Raw genomic sequence first — 26,245 nt, 5'->3', positions numbered from 1 at the left:
GCCCTGTGTTGCTGCTTTTGCTGGCCAATGTCCTCGTGTCGTGATTCAGCCCTTTATTTTTAGCTGCCTAATTGCAGCCAAATGCTGCACAGAACACAGATAAGGGAATGTATTTTAACATGAAAATCACAGTAATGTATTGGGCAAAAATAGTCTCTTTTTTTTCTTTTTTTCCCTGAGAATTGAAAGTAACTGAGATCATTACGTATTTTATTTATTCATTTATTTACTTACTAAGGCCTCATTCTCACATTAACATCTTTTGGAAAAAAAATACACATGAGGAAGCAAAACATAATGATCATGACAGGATGAGTATTCAAGCTTCTCCCCATGGCAGAGACAATTAATAATTTTTAATAATATATAAGATTGTTTTGATTGTGGAAGGCTAACCTTATCTTCAGAAGAAAGTTTCAGGCATTTCTTACTGTGGAAATAAGCTTCAATGGTGTGGAAAACAAATGTAGTCCCCAGTTAGCATCCTTGAAAATAATGAAAAGAGTCATCAAATCCCAGTTTTCCCACTTACAAAAGTTGTCCCCATTCCTCAGAGTGAAACCTGCTCTGTGCAGAGAAGAAGGTGTAAAACTGACTACAATCTGCAGCCACAGCCTGCCATCATGCCAACAGGTTTTTTGCGTTTAAAGTTAGTATGTAGCTCGTGCTTCTGAAGAGTTTTCACGTATAGAACAGTAGAACAAAAATATGCATGTTGCTGTGCACAAAAAAAAACTCCTCAAACTGAAAAATCAAGGTGAGTTTTAGCCTGAGCTACATTTGCTGTGATGTTGCCAGAAATAAATGCTTTTAGTCATTGCTACACAGATATAAGGCAGGCTTCTCTATCTGTGCTTGTAACATATTCTTTTTCTGCTCTTACTTGGTTTGTCTTTATCACTCTAGAATCAGTCCCTCTTTTGCCTCTCATAATTTTTTGTGTTAGCAAACTGAGCACTATGATACTTTAAATAAAATGAATATTGTAGAAACTGGAAACAAATTCAAAATGTGTGACTATGAGAAAGAATATTTGTACATGTTTTTAATTATCTCCTTGGGAATTACACAATATTATACTGTACACTATAAATGAAATTGCCTAGATAGTGTGGTCTTCACATAGGTGCTTTATATTCTTGAGCTCCTTTGTGAATGTTAGAAATTGTTTATGTTTTTGTAAGTGTAATTCTGTATTCTTCCACAAAAATTGTAGGAAAGGAATTCAGAATATTTGTGTGTAATTAACTCAATGGGAACCATTCAGAACAGGTAAATTTTATTTGAAGATGTTGTTATATTTGAAGAATACTGCTGTCAGAGATACTTCTTGTGTATTTTAGGTACTTTGATATTATATTAGGTGGAATATTATATTAATTGTGTTATACTAGGTGGAAAAAAAATGGTTCTGGTAGAGCTATTATAACTGGAAAACATTTTTAATAATTTGCTTGTAACAGTGGTTCCAATCCACTAATTACTCTTTTTGATCTAGAAAGACCTTTTCATTACCAGTAAGTTCTTCAGTTATAAAAGATTCCTTTTATAAATGCAACCATGTAAAACTATTCCTGATTGGAATTCAATTTTATATTTTGAGACCTGCTGGGTTACAGTTACAGACTCATCAGAAAGTCGTATTTTCACCCCCATAATCTTCAACGTGCTGTTTTTTCTATAGTTCTACCCTAACCAGCATGCATAGAATCAATTTGGGTACCTTTCAGGAATTTCTTACATGGCTGTTTTCAGTTTTGAAAAAATCATACAAGCTTGGCAAAATGTCTTTCCCATGAATCTGTTTTTTGGGGGATGCAACGTTGCTTTTGTTGTAGGTCACTATTAGGTTAGTGAGATAACAGATACTGTTTTTGCTGAGAGTGAGTGTCTGGCTGGCAGAACTGCTGTTCCTTGAGTCATCCTTCCTAAAAGATTGATGCATTCAATTTCATCCAGTGCTCCAAACTCACCCAGAATCAACACAGTTACAGTTTGGGATTGTTCTCTTGCATCTGGTGGAGGAAAGTTACCTGGATTTGTCAAATGATGTGAAGTTAGTAGTGGCTGTCTGTAGCCCTCCTCAGATAGTCTTAAACTGCAGAATATTTAATCACACTTACCACATGTGTTACTGCTAAGAGCAGCACTCACATTTTGAAAATACTATACTAAAAATCTGCCAGTATGAGATTTGAAGTGTTTCAGCCTGCCCTGGAGCCCTCCCTTCCCCACCATGAGAACCAGTAAGCTCAGGCCCACATCTCTGAAGGTTGCACAGCCCAGAGGTGGTGTCATGGCAGAGTTTACAGTCTACACAGTTTGCATTCACTTAAACAGAAATAAGTGGTTGCAAATAACATAGTTTTGAACTATTTCTTTTTTTTCCCCATGTAATTGAATGAAAAAATATTTATTGATGACCCATGTTTAATGCACAAAACAAATGACTTTTTGTGGCCACATGGATGCATTTGCTTTGTTTCTATGCCATGTTTTTCTGTATTTCTAAACAATAGTTTTAAAGTTTTGTTTTAGCCACCCATTGCTTTCTCCTCATGTCTCTTTAAATTCCTGGTAGATAAAAGTAGATAAAAGATGCCTTGCTTTTTACTAGCATATTACCCCTTTCCCAGTTACACATATAGTCCTTTTTTATTGTTAGACTGCTTTGACTTTCTTGAATTTATTGTAAAAAAATTATTATTGTAAAATCTCTCTGAGTTGTAAGAATGTATCAACAAGTTGTTTGTCACTTCTTGCTGTTTAATGTTCCCTCAGCTGACTTGGCTCATAGCTGTGATGTACTGGGGGCTGCTCCAGTACCTCCTTTCCTGCCTTGTTTATTTAAACTTGCTGCACAACAAACTGTACTTTTTAATCACTGTGACTTAGGTAAATAGTGCTACATCTGTGTGAGTCTATAAATATGTTTCTGAACCCAAATGTGAAAAAAGCCCAGCAACAGCAAAACGTTTAGGGCTCAATTGACCAAGCCTGGTGAGCAGTTGCACATAAATCCCATCAGTTACTTACTGAAGATGTGCTTATTGATTGACACAAAGCTGATCATCTGAATCCCTGCTAGCTTGGGAGACACTGGAAGCTTTCTGTGCAACACAAACTAATGCTATAATGCTGTTTCTCTAATCTGTGGGTTTTTGTTTATTTTTTTTAACAGTCCTATGGTAAAGGGGCAAGAAGAAAGAACCGATTTAAAGGCTCCGATGGGAGTACATCTTCTGACACTACCTCCAACAGCTTTGTACGCCAGGTATGGGCTTTCAACTTCTGCAAGAGTGGATGGCTTACTGGTGTAAATGTTCAAAATATAATTTTTAATTTATTTTTTGCAAGTTGTCAACTCAGAGTGATGCTGTAGTCTGAGAAATAGCAGAAGTCTCTTCTGGCACAATGAAAAATATTTGGTTGCTATTGTTTTGATCTCGGCATAAAAATACTTTTTCATTCCTCATTCCTTTCCATGTATAGTAGTTACCCTTATTTTTGTTACTCTAATGCTATCAGGTGATTAAAGCTGGAGGAGGAGGCAGAGTCTGATGGAAGTGCCTAAAGTGGCAACATTTGGAATAAAGAATCAAAACCCTACCAATCTTCAGGGTTTTCCTGCTCAAAATAGTGCTGCATGAGGCAGTGTTAACCTAGATGCTTTCCTCCCGCATCCCAGTGTTATTTTAAGGCATGGGTTGGAGGGGAAATCCTTGGCAGCATTTGTCCCCATTGCACTGATGCTGGAAGGAGCCTGTAGAAGATGGGGCAGTGGTGTGGGCTTCCCTGCCCCGGTGTCTGTGTGTCTGCTTCAGAGGGAGAGATCCTGGTGGAACCCATGGGGATCCCAGACCAGTGTGGGTGCTTGCAGGACAGCTCCAGCTCATTCTGGCCAACAGAGGGTGGCTGGAAGTGTATCCAGAGCCCAGAGTGGCTCTGGTGCTACTGACACTGTGCTTCTGAAGAGGGAGGGTGTGTGTCAATGGACATGTGGTTGACAGCTTGGAGAGCAGAAATGGTACCCAGAGCACCAGAGTGGCTGAGCCTGTGCAGGCTGAAAACACAGTTCTGCATGCCCAGCTGATTCGAACCATGGCATCTTCGCTGCACACTTTGCCATCTCTTTCAGAGAGGTTCTGAAATTTGGCAACTTTCATAGCAAAGTTTTGGGGGCTTTTTTACCATAAGCGGGCATCACACCTCCTTCTCTACTGACTTGTTCTGCATGTCCCTTCATCCCAAATTATTTAATGACTCCATTGATGTTGCATTGATTGTATCAGTACACATCTCCTGTTTACAAAATTCTTTGACTTTGTCCTGCTGTGATTGTGTTGGTAGGGTTTGTGGTAGGCTGAGGATTTGATAAAGTCAGGCCCTTATTACATTTCACTATCTGTTGGACCTAGACATGAAATATGAATTGATCATGGGGTTTTTCAGTGGCAGTATACTGTATATCAAGGTGGAAACCCTGAATTAACTAAATTACTTGTTTAGGACATTTTGTCCTGTCTTAAAATACTGTGAGTCTAAGTAGTGTTGGAGAGTAGCAACAGGATCTCCCCGTTCCAAGGAATCTTTGTAAGGAATTCTGTGTTGCTGTTTTCCTTAGCTCCTTGTGGATGTTCGATTCAGCCTGGAACATTTTTAGCAGAGTATGAGTGTTTATTTTACACCAGCTGCACATGCTTCTTTGCCTTTCTTGTTTACCTAAATGAAATCTGAAGTTGGTCTCAAGTATCTCCTCTTGCTCCTTTGGTCATGGTAAAGAGGATGCAGGGCAAAAAGGATCCAAAGAGAGAGGATCCACAAGGAGGGGGATCAGCAAACCAAGCAGTGATGGTGAGGTGGGCTCCTGGTTGTCTCTACTGAGTGTGAGGTTTATCAGATCTCCAGAGCTGCCATAGGAAGCAGGTTTGGTGAGCTGTACACTGAATGTGTCTGTATCTTTCTGAGGGCCTTAAAGGGAGTGTGACATTAAGTGCAGATTGTTATAGAAGAGATTTTATTTTATGAAATAAAATTTAGTAATTACTTGAGTGATGTAATACAAATGATTGAAAGGTGAATAGGCTTCTGTGAAAAATCAGAGATTTAATAGATTGCTGAAGCAAACTCGGCTTTGAAATGGTATTGTCACTGAAGATAATGAAGGGATGTTAATGGATAAATAATTAATAAATAATAAATTAATAAATAATAAATGAATAGATATTACGTGAAATTGTCCAGAGTAAAGTTTAAAAAAATTCCCACAAAACATTCCTACCGAGTAATGTACAGGCAGAGGCATTCAAGTTGTAGCAGATGTATGAGAGAAATAAATGCCTCTTCACAGTGAGAAGAGAATGTCTCTTCACACTGAGACATTTATGTCAGAGCTTGGATTCCATCTTCAGCAGGCTTTCCTGCTCTCATCCTTCTCCTGGGACATCTTGGTTCCTCTTGCACTAAGGGAGAATTGCCACCAACATGACCATGGTGCCCAGTGTTCCAGATATTAAACAGAATGGGGGCAGAGTTTTCTGCTGGCTCAGCTGCTGTGCCCTTCCCAGAAACTCTCTTGCTATACATATTATCTCCAGCTATCTTGCAATATATTTTACATGCTATAAATGAACATAGTTGTTTTGCAATAGCCATTTATTTGCAGAAAAAATATAAATCCATTAATTTTGTGTTTTTCTAAGATGGTGAAAATTGCAGAAAAGCAGGGCAGACAAATTTAAACCCTGTTGTTTTATTTTATTGCTGTATTAAAACCAAGAAAAATGTTTTTGCTTAAAAATGAATTTGTGGAGTTGTTTAATGGGGGTTTTGATCGAGACATAGGATACACACAACCTGTTTGTTTCAGCAATGCTTGTGATGCCTATAGCTGCCTTTTGTTTCTCCAGCCTCCTTTCCCTCCCTCAGTTCCTGTTTCCTTTCCCATTTATTTCTTAACTTCTCCTGCCCCTTTTATGTGCATCTCTACAAGTACTTCCCTCTGCACTGAGGAAGGAATCCTGGAGTTGTCCTGAACATTTTTCACCAGGATCTGTCTTTCTTAAAGAAGAAAGAATGTTTGCAAGGTGCTTTTGTGTGATATTTAGCTAGCCTATCCCTGAGCTGGGGGAGCTGTCAGAGGTGTGCAGGTTCTTGTCATCAGCGTCAATGGAAAGTGGCAGTTCCTAACACAGAAATAAATTGTGGCTGGATAAAAGAAGACAAACACATCTAGGCCTTAGGAAATGCACATGGAAGGCAGTTGAGGTATTTGGCAAGAGCAAGCATATAGGATTCTGTCTTTTGAATCCACAGAGCTGCTGGGCATTTAAGTTAAAGCTACTGCAGGGGGAGGGACTTCATGTTTATTGCTAACATTGATAAACTTTATTGTCTGGGTTTTGGTATTTCCTTAAGGACATATGCCCCTCTTGCTCCAATATATATACCCAGTAACTTTCCTGCTATGCATACCACATGCTACAGTAATAAAAATAATGCCAACTTTGTACTCTCTCCTTCAGATGAAACTAAGTAACATTCAAATTGCTTGAAAACTCCTGCTGTTGTATAAGAAGAATGGAATGTGGTCTGCACAGCCCTGAGTGCAATGATCTTTTCCATTTAAATCTGTATTGTGGAGTGCTGAAATAGAGCAGAGCAATCTATCCAGTATTGTTTCTGATGTGTATAAAAGAAGACTTAAACTGGAGCAAAAACATCTGTATATAATATACAAATTAAACCCCCATTATTTTCAGTCCAGTTAGAGCTCCTTTGTGCTGTGAATTTTATGTATTGATAGCGATTTTTATTATAATTTTCACTTGTGACACTATAATATGTATGAGATTTTAGGGGAATGTTTGGATCATGTTCTATTTGTTTGTTACAAAAAAAAATGTTTGTTTAGTTTTGTCACCAGCATGTTATTGATGATATTTGAGCTTAAAAAATAACAACAATTTAGCCTTCTTTTTATTTGCTAGCAACTACTGCTTGTCTTTTCAATAGCAGGAGAGGGAAATTTTTTCCTCTCTGTTTTCTTGTGAAGTTGTATTGGCAATTAAGCTGTGTATTTGGAAAGCAGAAGCATCATTGCACAGCAATCAGCTCCTAACTGAATGTAATAATGTCTTTAGGGAGCCAAAGGACATTGTGTTATATAGTTTTCATCATCTTTTTTGAGCTTTGGAGTGATAAGCAGCTTGTTCTTAGGGTTAGTTATGAAAGACTGAATTGGATTTGAGCTCTAGTTGTTGCCATTTTGACTGATGCTTGGTAATGATTTTTTTCCCAAGGGTTTCTTCAAAATACAGATCAGACAACAGACAACACTATGGCACTTCCCAGGACCATAATTTTAAGCAAATTGCATGTTCTGATAGCATTACATATTTTTTGGTTGTGCTTCTGGGCCTGTCTTTGTCAAGGTTTTATTTTAAATCGTAATGATTAATCAGAGAGGCAGGCTAAGTTGTTGGGATTTTTATGTATTGCAAAGGCAGATTAGATTGTGAAATAGGCTGTTGTCTATGGACTGGCTTACAGAAATATTTAAGGTTTTACAAATCTGTTTTTTTTCCTTTAAATATTGGCTTGATGCCTGTTGTACTGTGTTCACTCAAAAACACAGCTATAAATAATTATGTAGGGAATTCATTATTCTTCTGCTTTCCTCTAAGGACATTTGCCTAGCTGTGTAATTACCTATTGAATTTTATGAATGGTAAAACTAAGATTTGCTCTAAAAACCAATTTGAAAATATTGACTTAGTTTTGCTCATAAACATGCCTCTTAATCTTGATTTCACTAGAGAACTGGGCCTTGTCAGAAATGTTTTCCTCTTGTTTTAATTGCTTTTTGTCTTCCAGATGTAGAGCTTAGCTTTCATTTTTAAGTTTTTTCCCTCTTCATGAGGGGAAGAGCTTATGTATTCAGCTCATAGATGCAGCCTGCCAGTGAGGCTATGCATTTACAGGCTGAGCCACAAAGAGCTGGTGTAGAGTGGGCACAGATATTCGCTTTGGTCTTCATGCCCAGTACTCACAATCTTAGACTGAAAACCTGCCTGTATATAACCTGCTAGGACTATTCCTGCTTCTGGAAGACTGTTTGTAAACCAGATTGTGGCTAGCCAGAAGATCTAAATAAATAATTACAAATAGGGCTCATTTGCCTATTAATATATTCTTACATCCTTTGTGGGCTTCAAATTATGAGACATGTTTTGCTTGTAGAGAGGAAAAGGAGCTTTGCAGACTTGCCATTAGCGTTTACCCATAAAAAAATGAGGTATGTGAGGCACTTTTAGAGGTATTGTGCAAATACTGATTATAATGCATAAAAATATGTACCTGCTGCTCAGCTCAATTTTCTCATCTCCTATTTCTGTTGCAAATGTCTGGAGTTGTTCTGTTAGATTTTTTTCTGGTCTCTTTCTGCAGATTTCTCTGAAAGCCACATCAGTGATTCTTGTGGCCTGTGCTTGCTATTGTGGTTGCATTGAAGCCTTACACAAGTGATAAATTCTAGAAAGTCTGCTTCTTTCAAACACCTTAAAACTGTTGTTATTGTGGTGCCTTATATTTTTCACCAGAAATTGTAAGTTATTAGAAGAAATGCATAGCAATTGGATAAAGCCAACTTGCAGTGAGTTTGGCAAAGGGAGCATGGTGTCTGTACTTCTCTGTTCTTCTGGTGATTGTGGGAGCAACCAGACTTCCCTCTGCAGGCCACTGTGAGACTTCAAATCCTGGGCAGGCACTGTAGTTTGAGGGTGACCTGCTGTTTGTGCTGAGCAAAGTGAATCAGCTCTGAGTCAAATCCACTGAGACTGCCTGTTTTTGGTGCTACTCCAGGAGTAGTACTGGCATGGGAAAGCAGCTGTTTTTTATGTACTTCTTGTTGTGTGAAGTGTACCAAGTTCACAGGAGGGGGAGGAACTTGGAGCAGTGCAGGTATTCATAAGAACATGTCAGTTCAGCTGTTGATGTAGAGTTTCATTTATGGCTCATAAATGAATAAGTAAATTGGTCTCAGTTCCTCAGTCATGGTAAAAATCAGTTCGAAGGGGAGTGGGGGGAGGAAGGACAGCTTTTAAAAGAGGCCTGGGTTAGGAGCATGTGGCTGGAGGAAGGGAGGTGGGAGAAAAGGACTTTCCCTTCTGATGGCACTTGTGGAGCTGCAGACATGGGGGAAAAAATCATGTTAGGCTCATTGAGCTACAGATTTCCTGAGCTGTAGTAAGAGTTTGAAAAGTCTCCTTTTTTGGCCTGGAGAGAATAGAACAGATGCCCCTATAAAGCATGGGATTTTGGCAGGCATGACTGGAGGGGAGATGGCTGAGAAAAAGCTGTCAGAAAGGAAGTTCATTTGTGGACTTCAGCTCTTTCATGGGCCCTTTTTTGCCTCAAATGGTTTCTAAGAATAGAAGTCAAAATGTTGCCATGTGTTTAAAAAAAGCCCCACACACCCTCTAACCAAAACAAACAGGCAAAACATCTTAATGCTCTCCTGACATGTCCGTTTATGCTTCTTGTAGCAGGGCAAGAAAAAATTACTGGGGGATGGGGAGCAACTAAATGTAATTCTTTATAAAACAGAAGGGTAGGAGCTCTCTTTATAGCCTCGAATGGGTGTACATGTTTGATGTTACTCTGCATGCAGCTGAAGTCAACACATCCTTTTCCAATGATCAGTGGAAGTTTTGAAGATGGGGCTCATACCTGATGTCTGCTGAGATGATTGCCAGGATTGCTTTGGAGCTTGCTAAGATGATGTGTGGGTGGTGAGAGGTGTCTGAGAGGTCAGACGTGGCCTGCTGTGAGAGAACAAGGGAGATGCAAGCTCTGAAGGGGGGTGGGTGACATCCCCGGGGTGGGGGGCAGCTGTTGAACCTCCTTTGGCATTCCCATTGCTGCTGGCTGTGTGCTTCTCTGGTTCTGTCAGGGAGAGGGGGAATGGGGCTCTCCAGTTGCTCAGTGTCTGCCACAACCATCACTCAGTCACGTTTGGCAGCATCAGATCCATCATTTTATAGCAGGGCCTTCAAAAGGTGTGACAGGACTTGGGCATGGCTGAGCAGGGGGGTTCTGCAGGTGGCAGAGGTGCCTCCATGCAAGGAGGGCGAGGAGGAGGAGTCAGGGGCTCGGTTGTTAGGGCAGGCAGAGGTATGAGGGGTTTTAAGCATTTAGTGAAACTGATGAAGGATTTTTAGAGACTCTTCTATCATAGTGGATGGCATGTGGAATGAGCAGAAAGCCTGGACTGGGTTAGGCTTAAGCCTTCGTCTTTGACCAAATACCTTTACAGCTGCTGATTTCTCTCTATGTGTCCACATTTCAGCTTTGTTCTAATCAGAGTGGGCTTTGCAAGAGCTGAACCTCTGAAAAGCCTTAGAGCTGTGCTGGGAACCTCCTTGCCTGTATTTGCTGCTTCCTTGTGTGGGATATAGCAGTTTTTTCCTTTTTCCATGGAAAAACTATGCAGTTGTAAACAGTTAAGATCAAAATTAGGAATAGGATTGAATGAGAATCAAGTGTTTTGTTTTATTTTGTCCCCTGCTTCTCCCAGAAAATTCAGTGTGGTTTCTAGTTCTTGTGTGCTGCATTGTCTATAAATTTGTGGTGAGATGCAAGGTTTATTGTATGCTATCATAGAGTCTTAAAGTAAGTACAGACTTACAAAATATCTGCAATGGAAGAAGGTTTCTGATGTATATATTTAATTATAGTGAATGCAGAGACTGTAAAAATGTTCTATGAAGATAAATGCAGTATTTTTACAACTTTTACTTATGGGCCTATCTATTTGGAAATTTTTTAACAAGGCCCTAAAATATGGGGGTTCTTTTTAGAAATAACATGTTTTAATTCACTTGCCAAATTCAGTTTATAATTACATTTAAGTGCATGATAAACAATTGTTTAGTTCCTGAAGTTTTTTCTGTAATTTTCAATATTGCATTGATTTTCAGGGCTTGCATTTGCGCTGTGTGTTTTGATTGGGAACAAAACACCTAACACAAGGGAACAGTTTGATCCTCTGTAAAGCAAATGTCATCTTCTGCTCCAAAATGCAGGCAGATTCCTCGGAAAATAACTGCTGTTTGGCCAATGTGCAGCAAGCTGCTTCAGTTTCTCTCTGTCGTGAAGATGAGCTGCTCCCAGTTGCTGGCAGGGCTCAGGGAGTAAAGAAAGATCCCTTGCAATTAGACAGGGAGATTTACTGAAAATTTTGTTTTTCACAATACTCCACCAGTACATTCCTGCTTCAACTCAGGAGTGCTTAGTTTTGTCCCTCACTAATAGATACACTGCAAAATGTACATGCCATTTCTGTTTAGTTAGTCACAAAATTGCCAGTTTTATGGACAGTTGCAGCAGAGAGCTGTCTCCTCTTGGGCTATGTGTTTAGACAGTATTTCCAGTGCTGATTATATGTTCCTGTATACTCGAATGTTGCTTTTTTTGTGTGATCTCACTCAGACTTTGCTGGAATACTAGGTTCATTGAAAAGATTTATGCTCCAGTATATTTGAAATTAATTGTAATTTTTTTTTTTTTTTTTTTTTTTTTTTTTTTTTTTTTTTATAAATCAAATTGTAACATGACATCCATGTGAGCACAATATTTAGTGAGTGTCGTTTCCACTGATGGTCACATAATATTTTAGTGCCCAAATATGACTGGCCTGAAAAACAGTAGGACCTTAAGCAAATCTAAGTATATAAAAACACTTCTTTAAAATCTGATATTGTAGAATATATGAATTCTTTTTCCTCTGCCAAAGGAAATAAGTAATTAATAGTACTCTTGAGATTATAAATTCAAGTGTTAGTATTAATTCTAAGCACCATATAAACCTGTATTGCACTGTGTGTTAAATGGTTTTAATCAGATGGTTTACTAATAGGATAATCAGGTCTTGGATAGGAAAGAGAAGTAATTCCTGCAAGCAGGCTGGGAGCTGAAAGAGGGAAGGATGGATGAAGTGAAAAAGGCATGAGAAAGATGAAGTGAAAAAGGAGAAATATAATTATACATGCTTTTGATATTCTTCCTCCTGTTGTCTCCACTGGTGTTTCCAAGTGTTCAGTTGCTTTGCAGATTGAACCTGGGGAGTCTATTGCAGGATGAAATATAACCTTCTCTTTTATGCCAAATTACCTTTAATTCCTATGTCTTTTATGTTAGAAATATAGCTTTAAGCCATGGTTGATCAGATGGCTCTCAAAATAGTCCTTATTAGATCCTGCTTTTTAATGGACTGAGCTGAAGGCAGGCATCATTGCTCCTGTGGAAACAGTGAAGCTCAGCTAGTTGGGTTTATTTTCCCTACAAATGGAGGAAAGCACAGCATATGTTCAGTAATCTCCCCTTGCTACTTTTCTAAAAACATGTTATTGCATGTGCAGTTCTCTGAAAAATCAATCACTTTGTCCAACTTCTTTGACCTTATTTATTTTTTAGGAAACCTTTTGAAAACAGTAATGTGTCAAGGAAATGTTTGTTTATAATAAGGAAAGATTAAAGACTATTTCAGCCTTGTCCTTGAAATAATTGCTGAGAAAATTGCCAGAGTTAGTAATCAGAGTTTAATCAGGATTTGGTTGGTTTTAAACACCTCTTTCCAAGATTAGCTACAATTTATCCATCATCTGCCATTTAAACTGAAATGGGAAAAGGATGCATTCCTAAGCTGCTTGTGTTGTTAAATAAAATGCTGAAATAATATGTTAAAGTAAAATTTCCCATCCTTAGGAGAAGTGATGTTTGCTCAAACTCCATAAACAGTTTGAAGATATTAAAGGTTAAAATGTGTAAAATCTTCATGTTCCTGTTATCATCTGAGAAAAGTGAACAGTATTAAAATGCTATTACAGACATTGCAAAGAAATGAAAGCACATCAATAGATTTAAACAATTGTGTTGTTACTATACTTTGAAATCTGAATTTAGAAAATTAATCAACAGTTTACACAATAAATAAGTGTGATGATAAATTATGGTGTTGAGATAAAGCCTTGGAATTAGATGACAGAGCCAAGTGAAAGAGAGACAGCATCATTTTGAGGCCCAAGAAGCAGTGATTCATTGGAGATAGTCTGGAAGAATTGGCAGTGTGCCATGTGTGGTTTTTTTTATGGAAATAACTTAACTCTGGAAGGTTGAAGATTTTTTCTAGTCTTACTGATTAACTGCTGATAAACAAGAGCTACTTAGAATGATACTTGCAATTTTTGCACAGTTTTCAGCCTCCATTTGATATTTATTTATTTTAGAAAGATTCCTTGCTGTTTGAAGCACATAGGAGTATTAAGTTTTTCTTTCTTGCAACTTTTTCCTACTCAGAGTTCAACTGACAACTAACTTAATTTGGTCCTGTAATATGCCTGAAAGTCAATGTGATATGATCCTGTTTAGCACAGTATTTGGGATTTAATCTGGTATTCCTTCTATGAGAAATCTGCTCTCTGCTGTGGCAAAGTTCATTACTCCAGCCCAGAGCTCAGGCCTTACACTCAGAAAATCCTTTGGTCTCCTGTGACACGTGATGTCACACTCTGCTTGTTAACCTACACCCTCTATTTTCCCTTAAAGCAGGGGCAGCTAAACCTAGGCTATTTCCAGCATGCATCAAGTGTATATCATTTGGAGTATGTCCTATTAGTTCTTAAATTTTTGGAAGGGTAAATGGAGCCCAAAACCACTGGAAAATGTGTATTTTTGATACTACATATCCTGCTTGTAACTGTAGCTGTGGTTGTTTGATTGTTGATGTGGCAAAGCACTTGCGGGTTGCTTGCATTTAGCATGGAGTTACTAATAGCCAGGGGAAATGAAGAGATGAAATAGTAATGAAAACCACTGTTCCAGTGTTTGCTTCATTAAATAAAAGAGAGAAAGTTCATCCATGGGAACAAGCATAGGATGTTACAATTTTGGGAGATGTGTGCATCATTTGTCCTTTTATCAACGCTGTAAAACAAAAGCCCCAGCCCCAGTTCTGAAGGGAGTCTTTGCTGATGGTTCCCTTGGGGTTGCTCTGAAATGAATCTCCTTGTACTGTGCTTCTGACTAAAGACTGCAGCATGTTGGTCAGAGGGTAACATTGATCTTTTGTTTTTCTAATTTTTGTGCTGTAAAGTGCTAACCTGTTTAGACTTGCCAGTGCTGTTGGTTCTGCAGGCTGTTTGCAAGTAAAGACAGACCTTGGCTGGATTAAATTGTTATCTCTGCTGTTTCCATGACAGTTTTAATTTTCCCCCATTGGAAAATCTTTAGTCATCTTAAAATACTGGATCAATTTGTGCATCCAAAAAGAAGAGTCCTTGATTTAGACATCAAATGACCTCCTCTTACGGCTTGAATATTTGGTAGATGGACTTGGGGAAAATCCTACCTCTAGGTTTTAAAAATTTAAACAGAAAGTTTCTAGGCAGACTTGGCAGCATACATAAGATTTTATTTTTCACATTAGGAAAGTTCACTGTATTTATAAAAACATTATTCATGTTTTTTCAGAACACATGCTTGAAGTCAAGCAAATGCACCTAACAGTTAATCTGGCAAATATTTACCTCTGCTTGCTCTGAGTACCACTCAGGGATTTTTCTCTGCTAGCTCTTTATAAGGGTTTTTGAAAGGTCTTACCAATGTGGTACTGCCATCTGTGGAACTGGACCTTAACTTGTTCTTATTTGTACCAATGGACTTCCCTTTCAAGTCTGTTTAACTGTGTATGCATAACTAAATTTTTCTGTGAAAGTGGTATTTTAGTGGTCATTCAAGACTTGGAAATCCAGTTTCCCTTGTATTTCCAGGAAGACAGGATCTGCCTGAAAATGCATCATCAGTTTTATTACACAATTTATCCCCAAAACAGAACACTCTGAAAATCTGAAATGTATATAAACCCCATCTCTGCCAACTTGGGAAAGTGCTTTTCATTGTTTTGCGCTTGTTTGGCCGGAATATTGTCAGCCATGGGGCCAAGGAGGCACCCTGAGACAAGAGGGTGAGCTGCTGGAGAGCCATTTTTCAGTGCTGCAGCTTCCAGACTGTGCTTGTGCTGCTTTGCTGGGCCAGTGGGGCTGCACAGGCTGCTCAGCTGGTGCAGAGGGGGTCTGGATGCTGTGTCCCAGCAGTGTCCTCTCTAGCTCCAGGTGGAGTTGCTTCAGTGCTGCTTTGGGTCAAGTGCTGCCTGGTGCTTCAGAGGACTGTAGGAATGGTCCTGGGGGTTTTTCCTGTTCACAGGACAGCCCCTGGCTGAAGAGTGTGGTTGAATCATGCCAAAAGCCATCAAATGTGGATGCCATAGTCCCTCTGGTGTTGCCCACACTGTGGGAAGCCCCTGGGTTGGGAGCACACCCTGTGTGCAACATGGCAAATAGAGATGCATGTAAACACCATTGCCTTTTCCCTCACCCTGCAGTTTCCCTGGAAGGGAAGCAGTTTGCAAGGAGGTTTAACCTGCTGTGTGTTCCAGAAGTTTCTGAGTTTGGGCAATGGCTGGACCATTTTCTCCCTGTGACTGCTGGACATTTCTCCCACACTGACATGTGTCTTGTTGGCATGGGTGACCCCAGCTGCTAACAGGAGACTTCAAATCCCATTTCAAAAGAATGTTTTAATGAAAAATGTATTGGAAATCGTGATGTCAGCAGGTGTTAAGTATGAGATAGGTCAGGAAGCAGACAGAAATGGAAATGAAGGTAATGTGTCAGCACAGAGAAGAATTCCCAGCCTTTGTAAGCAGAAAACCCATAATAACAGGGTAAACAATGGGAAATTTTCCCACTGTGGCTACAAACATTTTACAGGGCCCATTTGCTGTATAGGATATTCTGGGGATTTCAGAATAGAACCAATTTATCAGATTGCTAGCAGTCTGTTGTTTGTTAGGTCTCTAGGCACCATAAATGAGGGTGACTGAGGCATTTGGCTAAATGTTGTTTGCTCCTTATATGGTATATCACTGCCATTTAGGAGAGTATCTATTAATTACTATCCACTTATGCAAACTTGTCTGTTTTTTTCATGAGAAGATAGGGTACAATTTGAACTATTCTATTTTAGAATCTTTTTTATTCCTTGCTTTTATCCTGGATTTCTTAGGAGAAATGGAGAACCTGGTACATAGTCTGTGCTGCTTAGCTAATTTTGCTTGCCTCAGTGGATGCTGTTGGCATTTAGCAGGGAGAAGAGTACTTTTTGAGCTCATCCGAGCTAGCAGCATTCTTGTGTGTGCTTGATGGCTATGGAGACAGACCATCTCTTCCAGAAGTTGATTTATATTTTCTAAATTGGTCTTGTGCTCTGGAACTCTCCAGAAGAAGGAATTGTAGTCCCACTGAGTGCAGGGGGAGCATCAAGGAACTGGCTTTCTCCTTTATCTGCCTGTGGTTGGTTGCTGTGAATAGTCTCTCTTGCTCATACCTGTGTCTGACACTCAGGCTTTCTTCTTGGCTGATGTTTCTGGAGCTGTTTAGCATTAATAGCACCCGTTTAGCTATTGAGCACAGATTCAGCACACATTGCTGTAGTCTTTTCTGTGTCTGTGCATCTTATTTCAATGGAAACCTTTTGTATCTGTTCTAATCATATGTTCTGATACCTGTGGGGTGTAGAACACAGCAGCACATAAGCTGTTTTTAATTGTATTGCTGTTCTGCGTTTAGGCGTGACTCATTGCTTTGGAGACTGAGTTGATAAAAATTTTGCACATCACATTAATCTAATACTGTAATTCCTGAGAAATATTACACTGAAAAGCCCATTGTTCAGATGGTGCATGGTAACTTTTACTCTATGGAATAATACTGCTAGGTGTAATTTTCTTGCAAATAAAAATAGAACACAAGGACTTTACAGAAACCAAAAAAATGATGCCTTGGAACTCAGACCTCAGGGAGAATTGGATCAAGAGTTTTAAGAGGCTTCAATTTCATTCTGTTAGTCATATGATTCATTGTTACTAATATCAACCTTGAAGCTTTTCTGAACAGTGACATTTTTCTTTCTTTTTCTATATAAATCTAGTAGATTGATGACAACCGCCTGATTGACCAAGAGATTGGTTTTAAACCTATTTTAAAGCTCTTGTTTTATGTAGTGGTAGTCCATAAAGGGACAGAATAAAAAAATAATAAAAGGAAAACCTTATACATCTTTGCTCCCCTTTAGTTTTATAATTCTCATTTAGACAAAATTTTTAATGCAGAACATAGCTAAGTGAGCTAGTTCTAAAATTTTCAGAACTAAATTCATTATCTTCTTGTTTTACTATTTATTTTTATGTTGCCTTGGAATACAGTGTCTCATATCTTCCCTGCTTCCCTCCCCCTCCCAAAAAGCCCAGCCCCAAAAGAGCTAATGAAGGGTCCCTACAATCCATTTTTGCGTATAAGAAGTTTCAAAGGTGAGGAGAAGCTGAAAATAATGTTTGATGTGGCAAACAATCATTCCCAATATTAATTGTGATAGAATGTGTGCATTGTAGGAATGACAAGCAAAAAAGTAGGAAACAAAGACAGTGGAGAGAGCACTGGAAAACACTTGATCAGAGTCAGTCCTCAGCCTCTCACTTCAAAGACAGTAACACTAGGTCAGTTTTGGGCCTGATTTTTGGGATCTGAGCTGCCCAGCTCCACATGAGCTTGGAGGGATCCTGTCTGGAGCAAAAGCTTGGTGTTTGCTGTAACATCCTTCAGGATAGGTGCCAGAGTTTTCAGCCTTTTTGTATCTTCTGGGAGTAATATTTTTGGTGTAGTAAAGTTGCTATGGTAATATACTAAGAATGAAAATTCTGAATGTGGTAAAATGTATGGACAGTTCTTAACTTAAGCCACACTCCCTGGCTGTAATTTTTTTAATGCTGTAAGAAGGCAGCACGATGAATTGCACATGCAAGTGAAGCTGAGCTTTGCTTTTTTTTTTTTATCCATATGGTGTGTATGTGTGTGCTTGCTTTATTTCCTTTTTGTCTGAAGGCCATAAAAGTAGTTTTCTTGCCCTGAAGTTGTGGGCAGACTGGTGGGCACCTGATGTGTGAATTTAACCTACATTTTCTGAAGGGCAGTGGTCCATGACTTGCAGTGATTACTTTTTTTTCAGCTCATGTAAATGACATCTGCTCTGTTCAACATTGTGTGCGTTCCAGGGACTTTATTGCAAGTACAAACCATGCACAGAAACTCCAATTTAAGAAATATTTAACTTCCTATAATTTGAGATTTTGACATCCAGTTTAGGTTGGAGAGTATACCTACATGCAATTCAGTCTAGTAGGTGGTGTTTTAACATGTTTGGTTTCAAGATAGAGAAATATAAATGAGTGAGGAACAGGTAAATTGTATGAACATAATTAGCTGTAATTGTGGGAGAGTATTGCATAGACTACAAGCTTTATTATTTGTAACTGTGATTTCCCTGATCCTGAAGAAATGCAGACTTAATAGTCACAAGTGAAAGTGGCTGTATCTTGGAGGAAAGGCTCTTGCCCCCTTGACGTAGAGGCAGCTGATGCCTGCAGTGACCAGGTCTGCATGGGCTGTGAGCAGCTGTCCTGGTACACTGAGGGGATGTAGAGGCACTGATTTGTAAACTAGTACATCCTACTCTTAATCTTTTTGAGTCCTACTTTGTTTCATAGTACTTCAGGCCATTGGTCTTTGATTTTTTTATCCTGTGAGTTAAAATCTAGCTACTGTGTTAAGAACAGTAATAAAAGAAGCGTCCATCATTTACTGAAGATTTTTATAGTAATTTTTACGTATATATTTATTCAAAACATTGTGAAAACAAATTCTGTTAGCCCTACTAGTGCTCTCCAGCAGGTCTACCTCTAACCTTTATGTGTTGCTCCACAGTTGCTGTGCTCCAGGTCTTTGCCTTGCTGCCTCCACACCACATTGTGTCATCCATCTGTTTCTTTAGCTGATAACATACAGCTATTCACAGAACATTGATCAAATTGGTGCCATTGAGTAGTGTTCTTAGTGTATCTTTAAATCAGGGGGCATACTTTTTTCTGTTCCTTGTACAGAGCTTATGCTAGTTCTTTAATTATTTTACCTGTGGAATAACCTGGACTTTCCTACCTGATCTAAAGATGCTGGCTGCCATGCTAAACTACTAAAGGCTTGTGAAAGTTAAACATATTTCATTTTTATTCTTGCTTTTGTGGGAGTTTTAGATACACAGACTGGTTCTAGTCATGATGCTTTTAAATTTATGGCTTTGTTTTTGCTTGACAAGAAAGGAAGCCAAACTCCATAAGAAAATAAAATGTTCTCTTCTCTGGGATCAAGATACATTCCATATAATATATTATGCAGAAATCTGTGCATTGTTTTCTAAATCATATGTGTTTATTTCTGAACCTAAGCAAAATGGAACATGAACTGTAATGGTATAAAATAATGAAAGGATGAGAATTTTTAAGTTTTCTCAGTAATGTCAAAAGTTAACATGCTAGTTGTCTGTTTTTAGATATGGGAGCCATCACCAAAAGTCTGTTTTGATACCATTGTTATTATGAGACCAAGTGGCATTTTTTCTTTTCATTTTCCATGTATTTTTTTCTGAGTAATCTAAAAGAATTATCTTACTGTCCTAAATATTTTAGATACAGATGCTGAGATATATATATATCCAGACAATTTGTGAAAGGCACTGAGGCATGTATATGTTATCCTGAAAAAATAATCATGGACTGACTAAAATTAACTCCCATTAGCTTGTTGTTTCATTTGCATGCTAAGCAATTTAAAAAAATGTTTTACTGTTAGTCTGCATGCATTGTTTAATATCTACCAGGTACAGCCTCTTCTGAATAATTCTGCAGGAAAGTAGTTGAGCAGTATTAGCAATATTACTAATATGATTTTAATTACTGATTGATTACGAATGATTGCATGAGTTATCAAGTTGCCATTATACTTTCATAATGGAGCCTCATTTATGTAACTTAAGTTTTTATAGATACACTTTTTCTTTAAGAGATGTGGCAAAAAAGAAATTTTCTTTTTTCTAAAAAGGAGGTAAACAAATACATTTTTATTGCAATTGTGTTAGTTCAGAAAAGTGCTAATTAAACGCATTAAAGTGATTGAAGCTGTAGACAGGTTTGCTCTTTGCTTTTCCATTTATGCTTTCCATTCAACTTTTCTAATATTACATATTTGGTTACATGCATTCAATAGGTAATCTTCTTATCAGAAGCTTGCATCATCTTCTACTTAAACTGGAACTAACTAACTAACATCTAGTTAGTGAATTCCTCCCACAGTGTGTTGTGTTTGGTGTGCCACTAAATGGAATTCACACTGTGTTACTCTCCATCTTCATGTTACTTGAGCTTTGAGCCTGAGAGCTCCAGCAGTGTTCTGAGTCCCACCACACTGGTCAGAGTTTGAAGGTCATAGATCATATGATTGTTTGGGTTGGAAGAGACCTTTCAAAGTCATCTAGTGCTATCCCAATAAGCAGGGACATCTAAAAATGGATCAGGTTGCTGAGAGCCATGTCCAGCCTGGCTTTGAATGTTTCCTGGTATGGGGCGTCTGCCTCCTCTCTGGGCAACTTCTTCCAGTGTCCCACTGCCCTCATCAGGAAAGTGCATTCCTTGCATCTAGTCTAGATCTTATGTAGTCTGAGATGTAGTTCCCTTCCCATCTCCTCTCTGTGCTCTTGAGAATGCTTGCACAGTGAGAATGCTTGCACAGAAATTTCTTTCCAGGCCTGTTCCTGTCCCCATTTTGGAGTTACTTTGAACTTTAGGGATGATTACTGGAAGCCTCAGAAAGACTCCTTGGACCACACTAGTATCAATGAACTAAAGCTCAGTAATCCTGAGTAATTTGTATCAGTTTTGTCTCTGTCTCACCCCTGCAATTCCTAGAGCTCTCTTCTCAGAGGACCCTCTGTGCTATCTTTTGCCCATAAGTCACTGCTAAGATAATTCTTTCAAGTAAAATGAAATCTATTCTTTAACAGATGCAGCTCATGAGCGGAGTAAAAGACTGCTCAGAGTGGTGATTTTACAAAAGGACTGTTTTTAAGCAGATGTGTTTCTTGTTTCATTCCCTGGCTGGGAGCAGGTTCAGGTGTCTGTAACCATTCCCTGCCAGGGCTGATGTTATCATCACCAGGCTCCCTGTGCAAGGAGTGCTCTGTCCTGCTCCACACCAGGGTGGGCAATGGAATCTGCTCTTGGAGGTGAGACAGAGGGCTCAACGCTGGACAGGCTGCAGGAATCAAATACTTCAGATGTAGAGGACACTCTAAATCTTAGACCCAAGGATGAGCTGGAAACAACTCCTGTGGAAGAAATTGAAGACCTTAAACCTGAGGATTCGCAGGGATCTGCTCCTTCTGAAGCAACTCAGGACCCTAAACCTGGGAGTGGACAGGTACAACAAAGGAATAACTGTACATTAAGGTCCGGGGCATTTTTACAGTTGCAGTAATGTATTTGTTAGCAATTATAAGCATACTGTTTTCCAGTTACACTTGAGAAGAATTGCTTGGGTTTTATGGATTTAGCCTGTTATTTCTAAAGGTTGTGACTGTCAAGCCCCAGAAAGGTGATGCAGATCATGGGAACCCTTTTTCTTTAACTAGGCAAAAGTTTCTGTATGCCGCTGTCACCTTCAGGGGGGTTGAGTGGAATGAGAGTATCTGTTGCAAGCTGACCTACATAGCCAACTTACAGGTGTAATGCTGAGCACTATCTATAATGGATAAATTGAAGCTATCCTAACAAGAGAACTTTTGTGTGCAGTTGAAATTACTGACCTCAGTTGAGAGTGAGGCTAGAAATATGATTGTTCCTATCTGTGGTATTTTTAGTGTTGGTTCCTCTGCAGAAAATTGTATTCTATTTGATATCACAGTTCATGGAGAAACATGAATATTGAAGGCTTCAAGTAAAGCAGGTGTAAAATGGGTTTTCTTCATTGGAACAAACTTAAATTATTTTTCAGTGTTGCTCCAAACAAGTGAAGAAAAGATCTCAGGAATAGGAGACAGGCTTTGATGACGGGTCCTGGTGATCTGACCTTTCACTGCAATGCAAATCTTTGCTTTTCTGTGCTGCAAGAAGCAGATGTTCAAAATTTTTGATTGTGTTCTTGCCCAGAAATTTTTTCGTCTTAATATTTCTCTATAAAATTTCTACATTTATATGAACTGTGCAGCTCTCAGTGCAGCAGGCATTGAAACATCTCCTACGTGCCAGGTGAGTGTCCCACCCAGCAAGTATTTTCCTCCAAATCACTAGTCCAGATCTACCAGAAGCTGGATCTCAGCCTGCTGTCTACATCCTGAACGGGTATCTTTCTGTTTCCTAAATATTTGTTTTGTGATAAGTGCTTTGAGTTTCTTTAATCTGAAATTTTAACCAGAAGTCCTATCTTGAATTTGAGAAGTCTGTCCCAAAGAAACTTTTGTTAAAAGTATCATATTGTTGCTAAAAGTCTAGCTAACAGATTGACTGCTTTAATCTGCAGTATTGTTCTTCTGAAAAACTCTTAAATCAAGAAATGTTAGGAAGAATTCCTTGTCAGATTGAAAAGATGACTCTTGTTTCTGGATGAAAGAACAGTTAATAATACAACAAGAAAATTATCAAGTGTCTCACAACAATTGACGAATCTGAAAACATTTTTTACAGAGTGCCTGACCCTGCTGCAAAATATGAGCTTCTGATGTTGAGGGTTTTCTTCTTTCTTGTTGAAGATTTGAGTCTTAGGGCAAAGGGTGAGGGTGAGATGGTTGTCACCTTAACCAGTGTGACATGCTGTCACAGTTGGCAGCAATGCAGTTCCATGCAGGTGCTCCTGGCTCCCCCAGCATTGGGATTGGAGAAGGAATCAGAAGGGAAAAGGTTGAAAACTCGTGAGGTGAGGTATAAACAGTGGAATAGGAAAAGCCAAAGCCACATGCACAAGCAAAGCAAAACAAGGAATGAATTCACTGATTGATTCATGAGCAGGCAGGTGTTCAGCCATCTCCAGGAGAGCAGGTCCCCATTACTCAGGGATGGGGACTTGGGAAAGCAAACACCATCACTCCAAATGCCCCCACTCACTTCCCCCTTCTCCCCCAAACTTTATACACTGAGCATGATTTAATAGGGTCTGGAATATCCTTGTGGTCTCTTTGGGTCACCTGTCCCAGCGTTGTTCCCTTGAACCTCCCATGCGCTCTCATCTCCCTTGCCACTGTGACAGTATAAAAAGCAGAAAAGGCCTTGGCTCTGGGTAAGCTCTGCTCAACAACAAAAGCATCTCTATATTATCAACCCTGTGTTCAGCACAAATCCAAACCACAGCCCATAGCAGCCACTGTGAAGAAAATCAACTCTACCCCAGCTGAAACCAGCAGATATGCAAATACTCGGAATTTGGAGAACAAATGCTTCTGAAACAGGGCTATCTTTCCATGTCTAAAAATGATTTCTTGATATGAACAGACTCTTAATCTTAGCCTTTAATAACTGATTTTCCTATTGGTCAAATAACTTCTTTATTTACGAAATGAAAAAAGTTAAGTGTGAGGGAATTCTGAAGTTGCACTTTAGCAGTGCATCTTTTATATCTCTTTATCCAGGTAACATTCAGTGTTGCTGAATGTAAGATATGGTTGATTAATGGGCAGTTGTAATAATGTGTCCTGTATTCTTGAGGCTGATTTTTAATGCCACATTAAGAGGAAATCAGTCCCACTGGGCATCTTCAAATATGGAGTCACGAAAAGGGCAAGGGTTATTTTCGTAACTTTGAGATTTAATCTTGGCATAGTTTATTGCTTTTCTCTGATGCTTCTGAACATACATTTTCAGATTATAGACATACAGCTTTGTGCAGGCTCCACTTTGGCACAGCCCTCCTCTTTTCTTTGTTTAATAGCTGGGAACAGTTCTTGCTGTTTAGTTCTGTAATGTTTCCTGAGTTCTTTTTGCTGTTGCTGACTTCATGTGCAGAACCTCATGTGTTTCAGGGTTGTATGTGTACATGGCCCCTTTCAAAATGAAACAATTAATCATGTTGATAGAGTTGAAAAATTCTTGGCACATGTACAGGAGTTCTTTGCTTATATTCAGAAGGTCTTTTTATTGTTTTTGAAACTCAGCTAAAGTACATCCCAATATTCTTTAAGGTCTCTGAACATTTAATTTAGCTAAAAAAAGATGGAATTCATTAGAAAATATGTTCTCTGTTTGGAAGTTTCTTCATCTTAATGCTTTGAACTAGATATAAATAAGTTTAGAATGATTTCCATTAGTGTTTTGATGTAAGGTAAATGAAAGCAATAAACCATTTATGAAGAAATAAAGAAAGCTATTGTTAGTAAGCATACAAGATGATAAATCAATGCTTTTAAACATATTTCTGCCTTTTTAGGACTGTCAAGAGGCTAACTTTCAGTGTATTCTGGATACTAAGCACTTGCATTATATAATGATGTGTGTGTAGTTCTTGAACTTTTAAAATAATGTTTAGTTTATGAACTTTTCAACTTGAGGCACAGCAGATTCTGCCTGGTGACAGAAAGTAAACAGAAGTTAGAACCTGCAGCTTCATTAGATGCCTAGACTAAATACAGTTTGTTTTCTAACAAAGCAGTATGAATGCTAATCATTCCCCAGCCTGTATATTGAGGGACTTCTGGTAGATTTATGGATCTTGAGTGTCTTTTTCTTTCTGTTTCTTTGTCTCTCTCTGTCCTTTTCATTTCTGGCATCATTTCATATGACTCAGATATTCCACTATTCTCTCTTTAAAGTGCCAGTAGTGCTTGCAAGAAATGCCAGTGTAATGGACTAGGAAATTCTGGTTCCTTTTCACTAGAAACAATCCAGGCTAGGCAGTGGCCAGCCAACATCATCACAGAGATGAAAAAGCCACCATTTCTTACCAGTCTTAGCCTATGAATGGGGAATCTTTAGTGGCAAGTGACTGCCCCTAATAATAGCAGAATTATATTCATTTAGGGGAGCCCAGCCTGAATGGGCACAAGAGAAGATTGTTTCCAGTGGGGTTTCCTGTAAAGTGTGCTTAAATAAGAACAAGGCAAATGCTCAGCTGAGTATTTGGGATTTATTGCTGTCAAGGTGTTCTTCTGCATAGCCTCTTGTGATTTCCCATTCTGCACTGTTTGCTCTGTTCCTTTTCTCCATGAAAATAACTTCATTGATTGCTCCAGGTTACTCTAATAGATCTCACCTAAAGAAACTATGTTTGATTCAGATGGGCTCCTTGGCATAATCTAACAGTTTCTGCAGTTGGTGCTTTCTTTGGATGCAATCAGAAAGAATCCCTAAAAGGAGCTGGAATCTGCAACATTGGCTCATTCCGAACATTTGTTATATCATGCCTTCTTCAGGGAGTGCAGCTGTGTGTCATATTCACATATATTCAGAATACATTATGAATGGATGTTGCTATTTCCCAAAGAATGTGCAGCGCTTGTTTCTGTTTGTGATCAGGAGCAATTTAGGTTGATAATAAACTCGGAGGAATTAGTAGTGGTGGATATCATGCATCTGATTTGTGTTTGCTCTTCTCAGTAGCATCTTGTCAAAATTTGCAATTCCCTTAGGGGGATTTGTGTACAAACTTTGAATCATGTGTGAATTTATTTACAGGTCATACTGCCTAATGGTTTGTGAGCTTTCCATGAATTGCTTTAATTGTAGTTGAAATGAGCCAAAAATCGTGACAGTTTTTTCTAGTCTGGAGTAAGGATTGCTACTCCAGCTGGTTGTAACAGGGGTCACTTGGACATGGGGCCAGTGTTATTTACTGTGTTCATCAGTGACAGATGAAGGGATTGAGTGAATCCTCAGAAAATTTGCCAGTGACACCAAGCTGAGTGGTGCAGCTGACACATCTGAAGGACGGGATGCCATCCAGAGGGACCTGGTCAAGCTTGAGAAGTGGCCCATAGAAATCTTATGAGTTTTAACAAGATCAAGTACAATGTGCTTTACCTGAGTTGGGGCAACCTCCAGTATCAACACAGGCTGAGGATGAAGAGATCAAGAGCAGCCCTGCTCAGAAGGACTTGGAGTGTTGGTGTTGTGAAAGGTGGGACGTGGCCCAGCTGTGTCCATTCACACCCAGAAAGCCAAATGTGTCCTGGGCTGCACCAAAAGAGATGTGAGCAGTAATTTGAGGGAGGTAATTCTGTATAATTCTCTATAATTCTTTACTGTGAGGGTGGTGAGGCCCTG

General features: G+C 39.0%; 1 protein-coding gene across 3 annotated transcripts in view; it reads left to right on the top strand.

Annotated features, from left to right (window-relative positions):
- CACNB2 (calcium voltage-gated channel auxiliary subunit beta 2) overlaps nucleotides 1-26,245 on the top strand; it is a 249,161-nt gene that overhangs the window by 7,365 nt on the left and 215,551 nt on the right. For all 3 annotated transcript variants that reach the window (XM_063150277.1, XM_063150268.1, XM_063150311.1), the window contains exon 2: nucleotides 3,182-3,274. In XM_063150277.1, coding sequence (XP_063006347.1) covers nucleotides 3,182-3,274 — 93 coding nt within the window. The remainder of the gene's footprint in view (nucleotides 1-3,181; nucleotides 3,275-26,245) is intronic.

This window comes from Melospiza melodia, chromosome 1, assembly GCF_035770615.1.
Source record: "Melospiza melodia melodia isolate bMelMel2 chromosome 1, bMelMel2.pri, whole genome shotgun sequence".
NCBI lineage: Eukaryota > Metazoa > Chordata > Aves > Passeriformes > Passerellidae > Melospiza > Melospiza melodia.
This window is presented reverse-complemented; position numbering and strand designations above follow the sequence as displayed.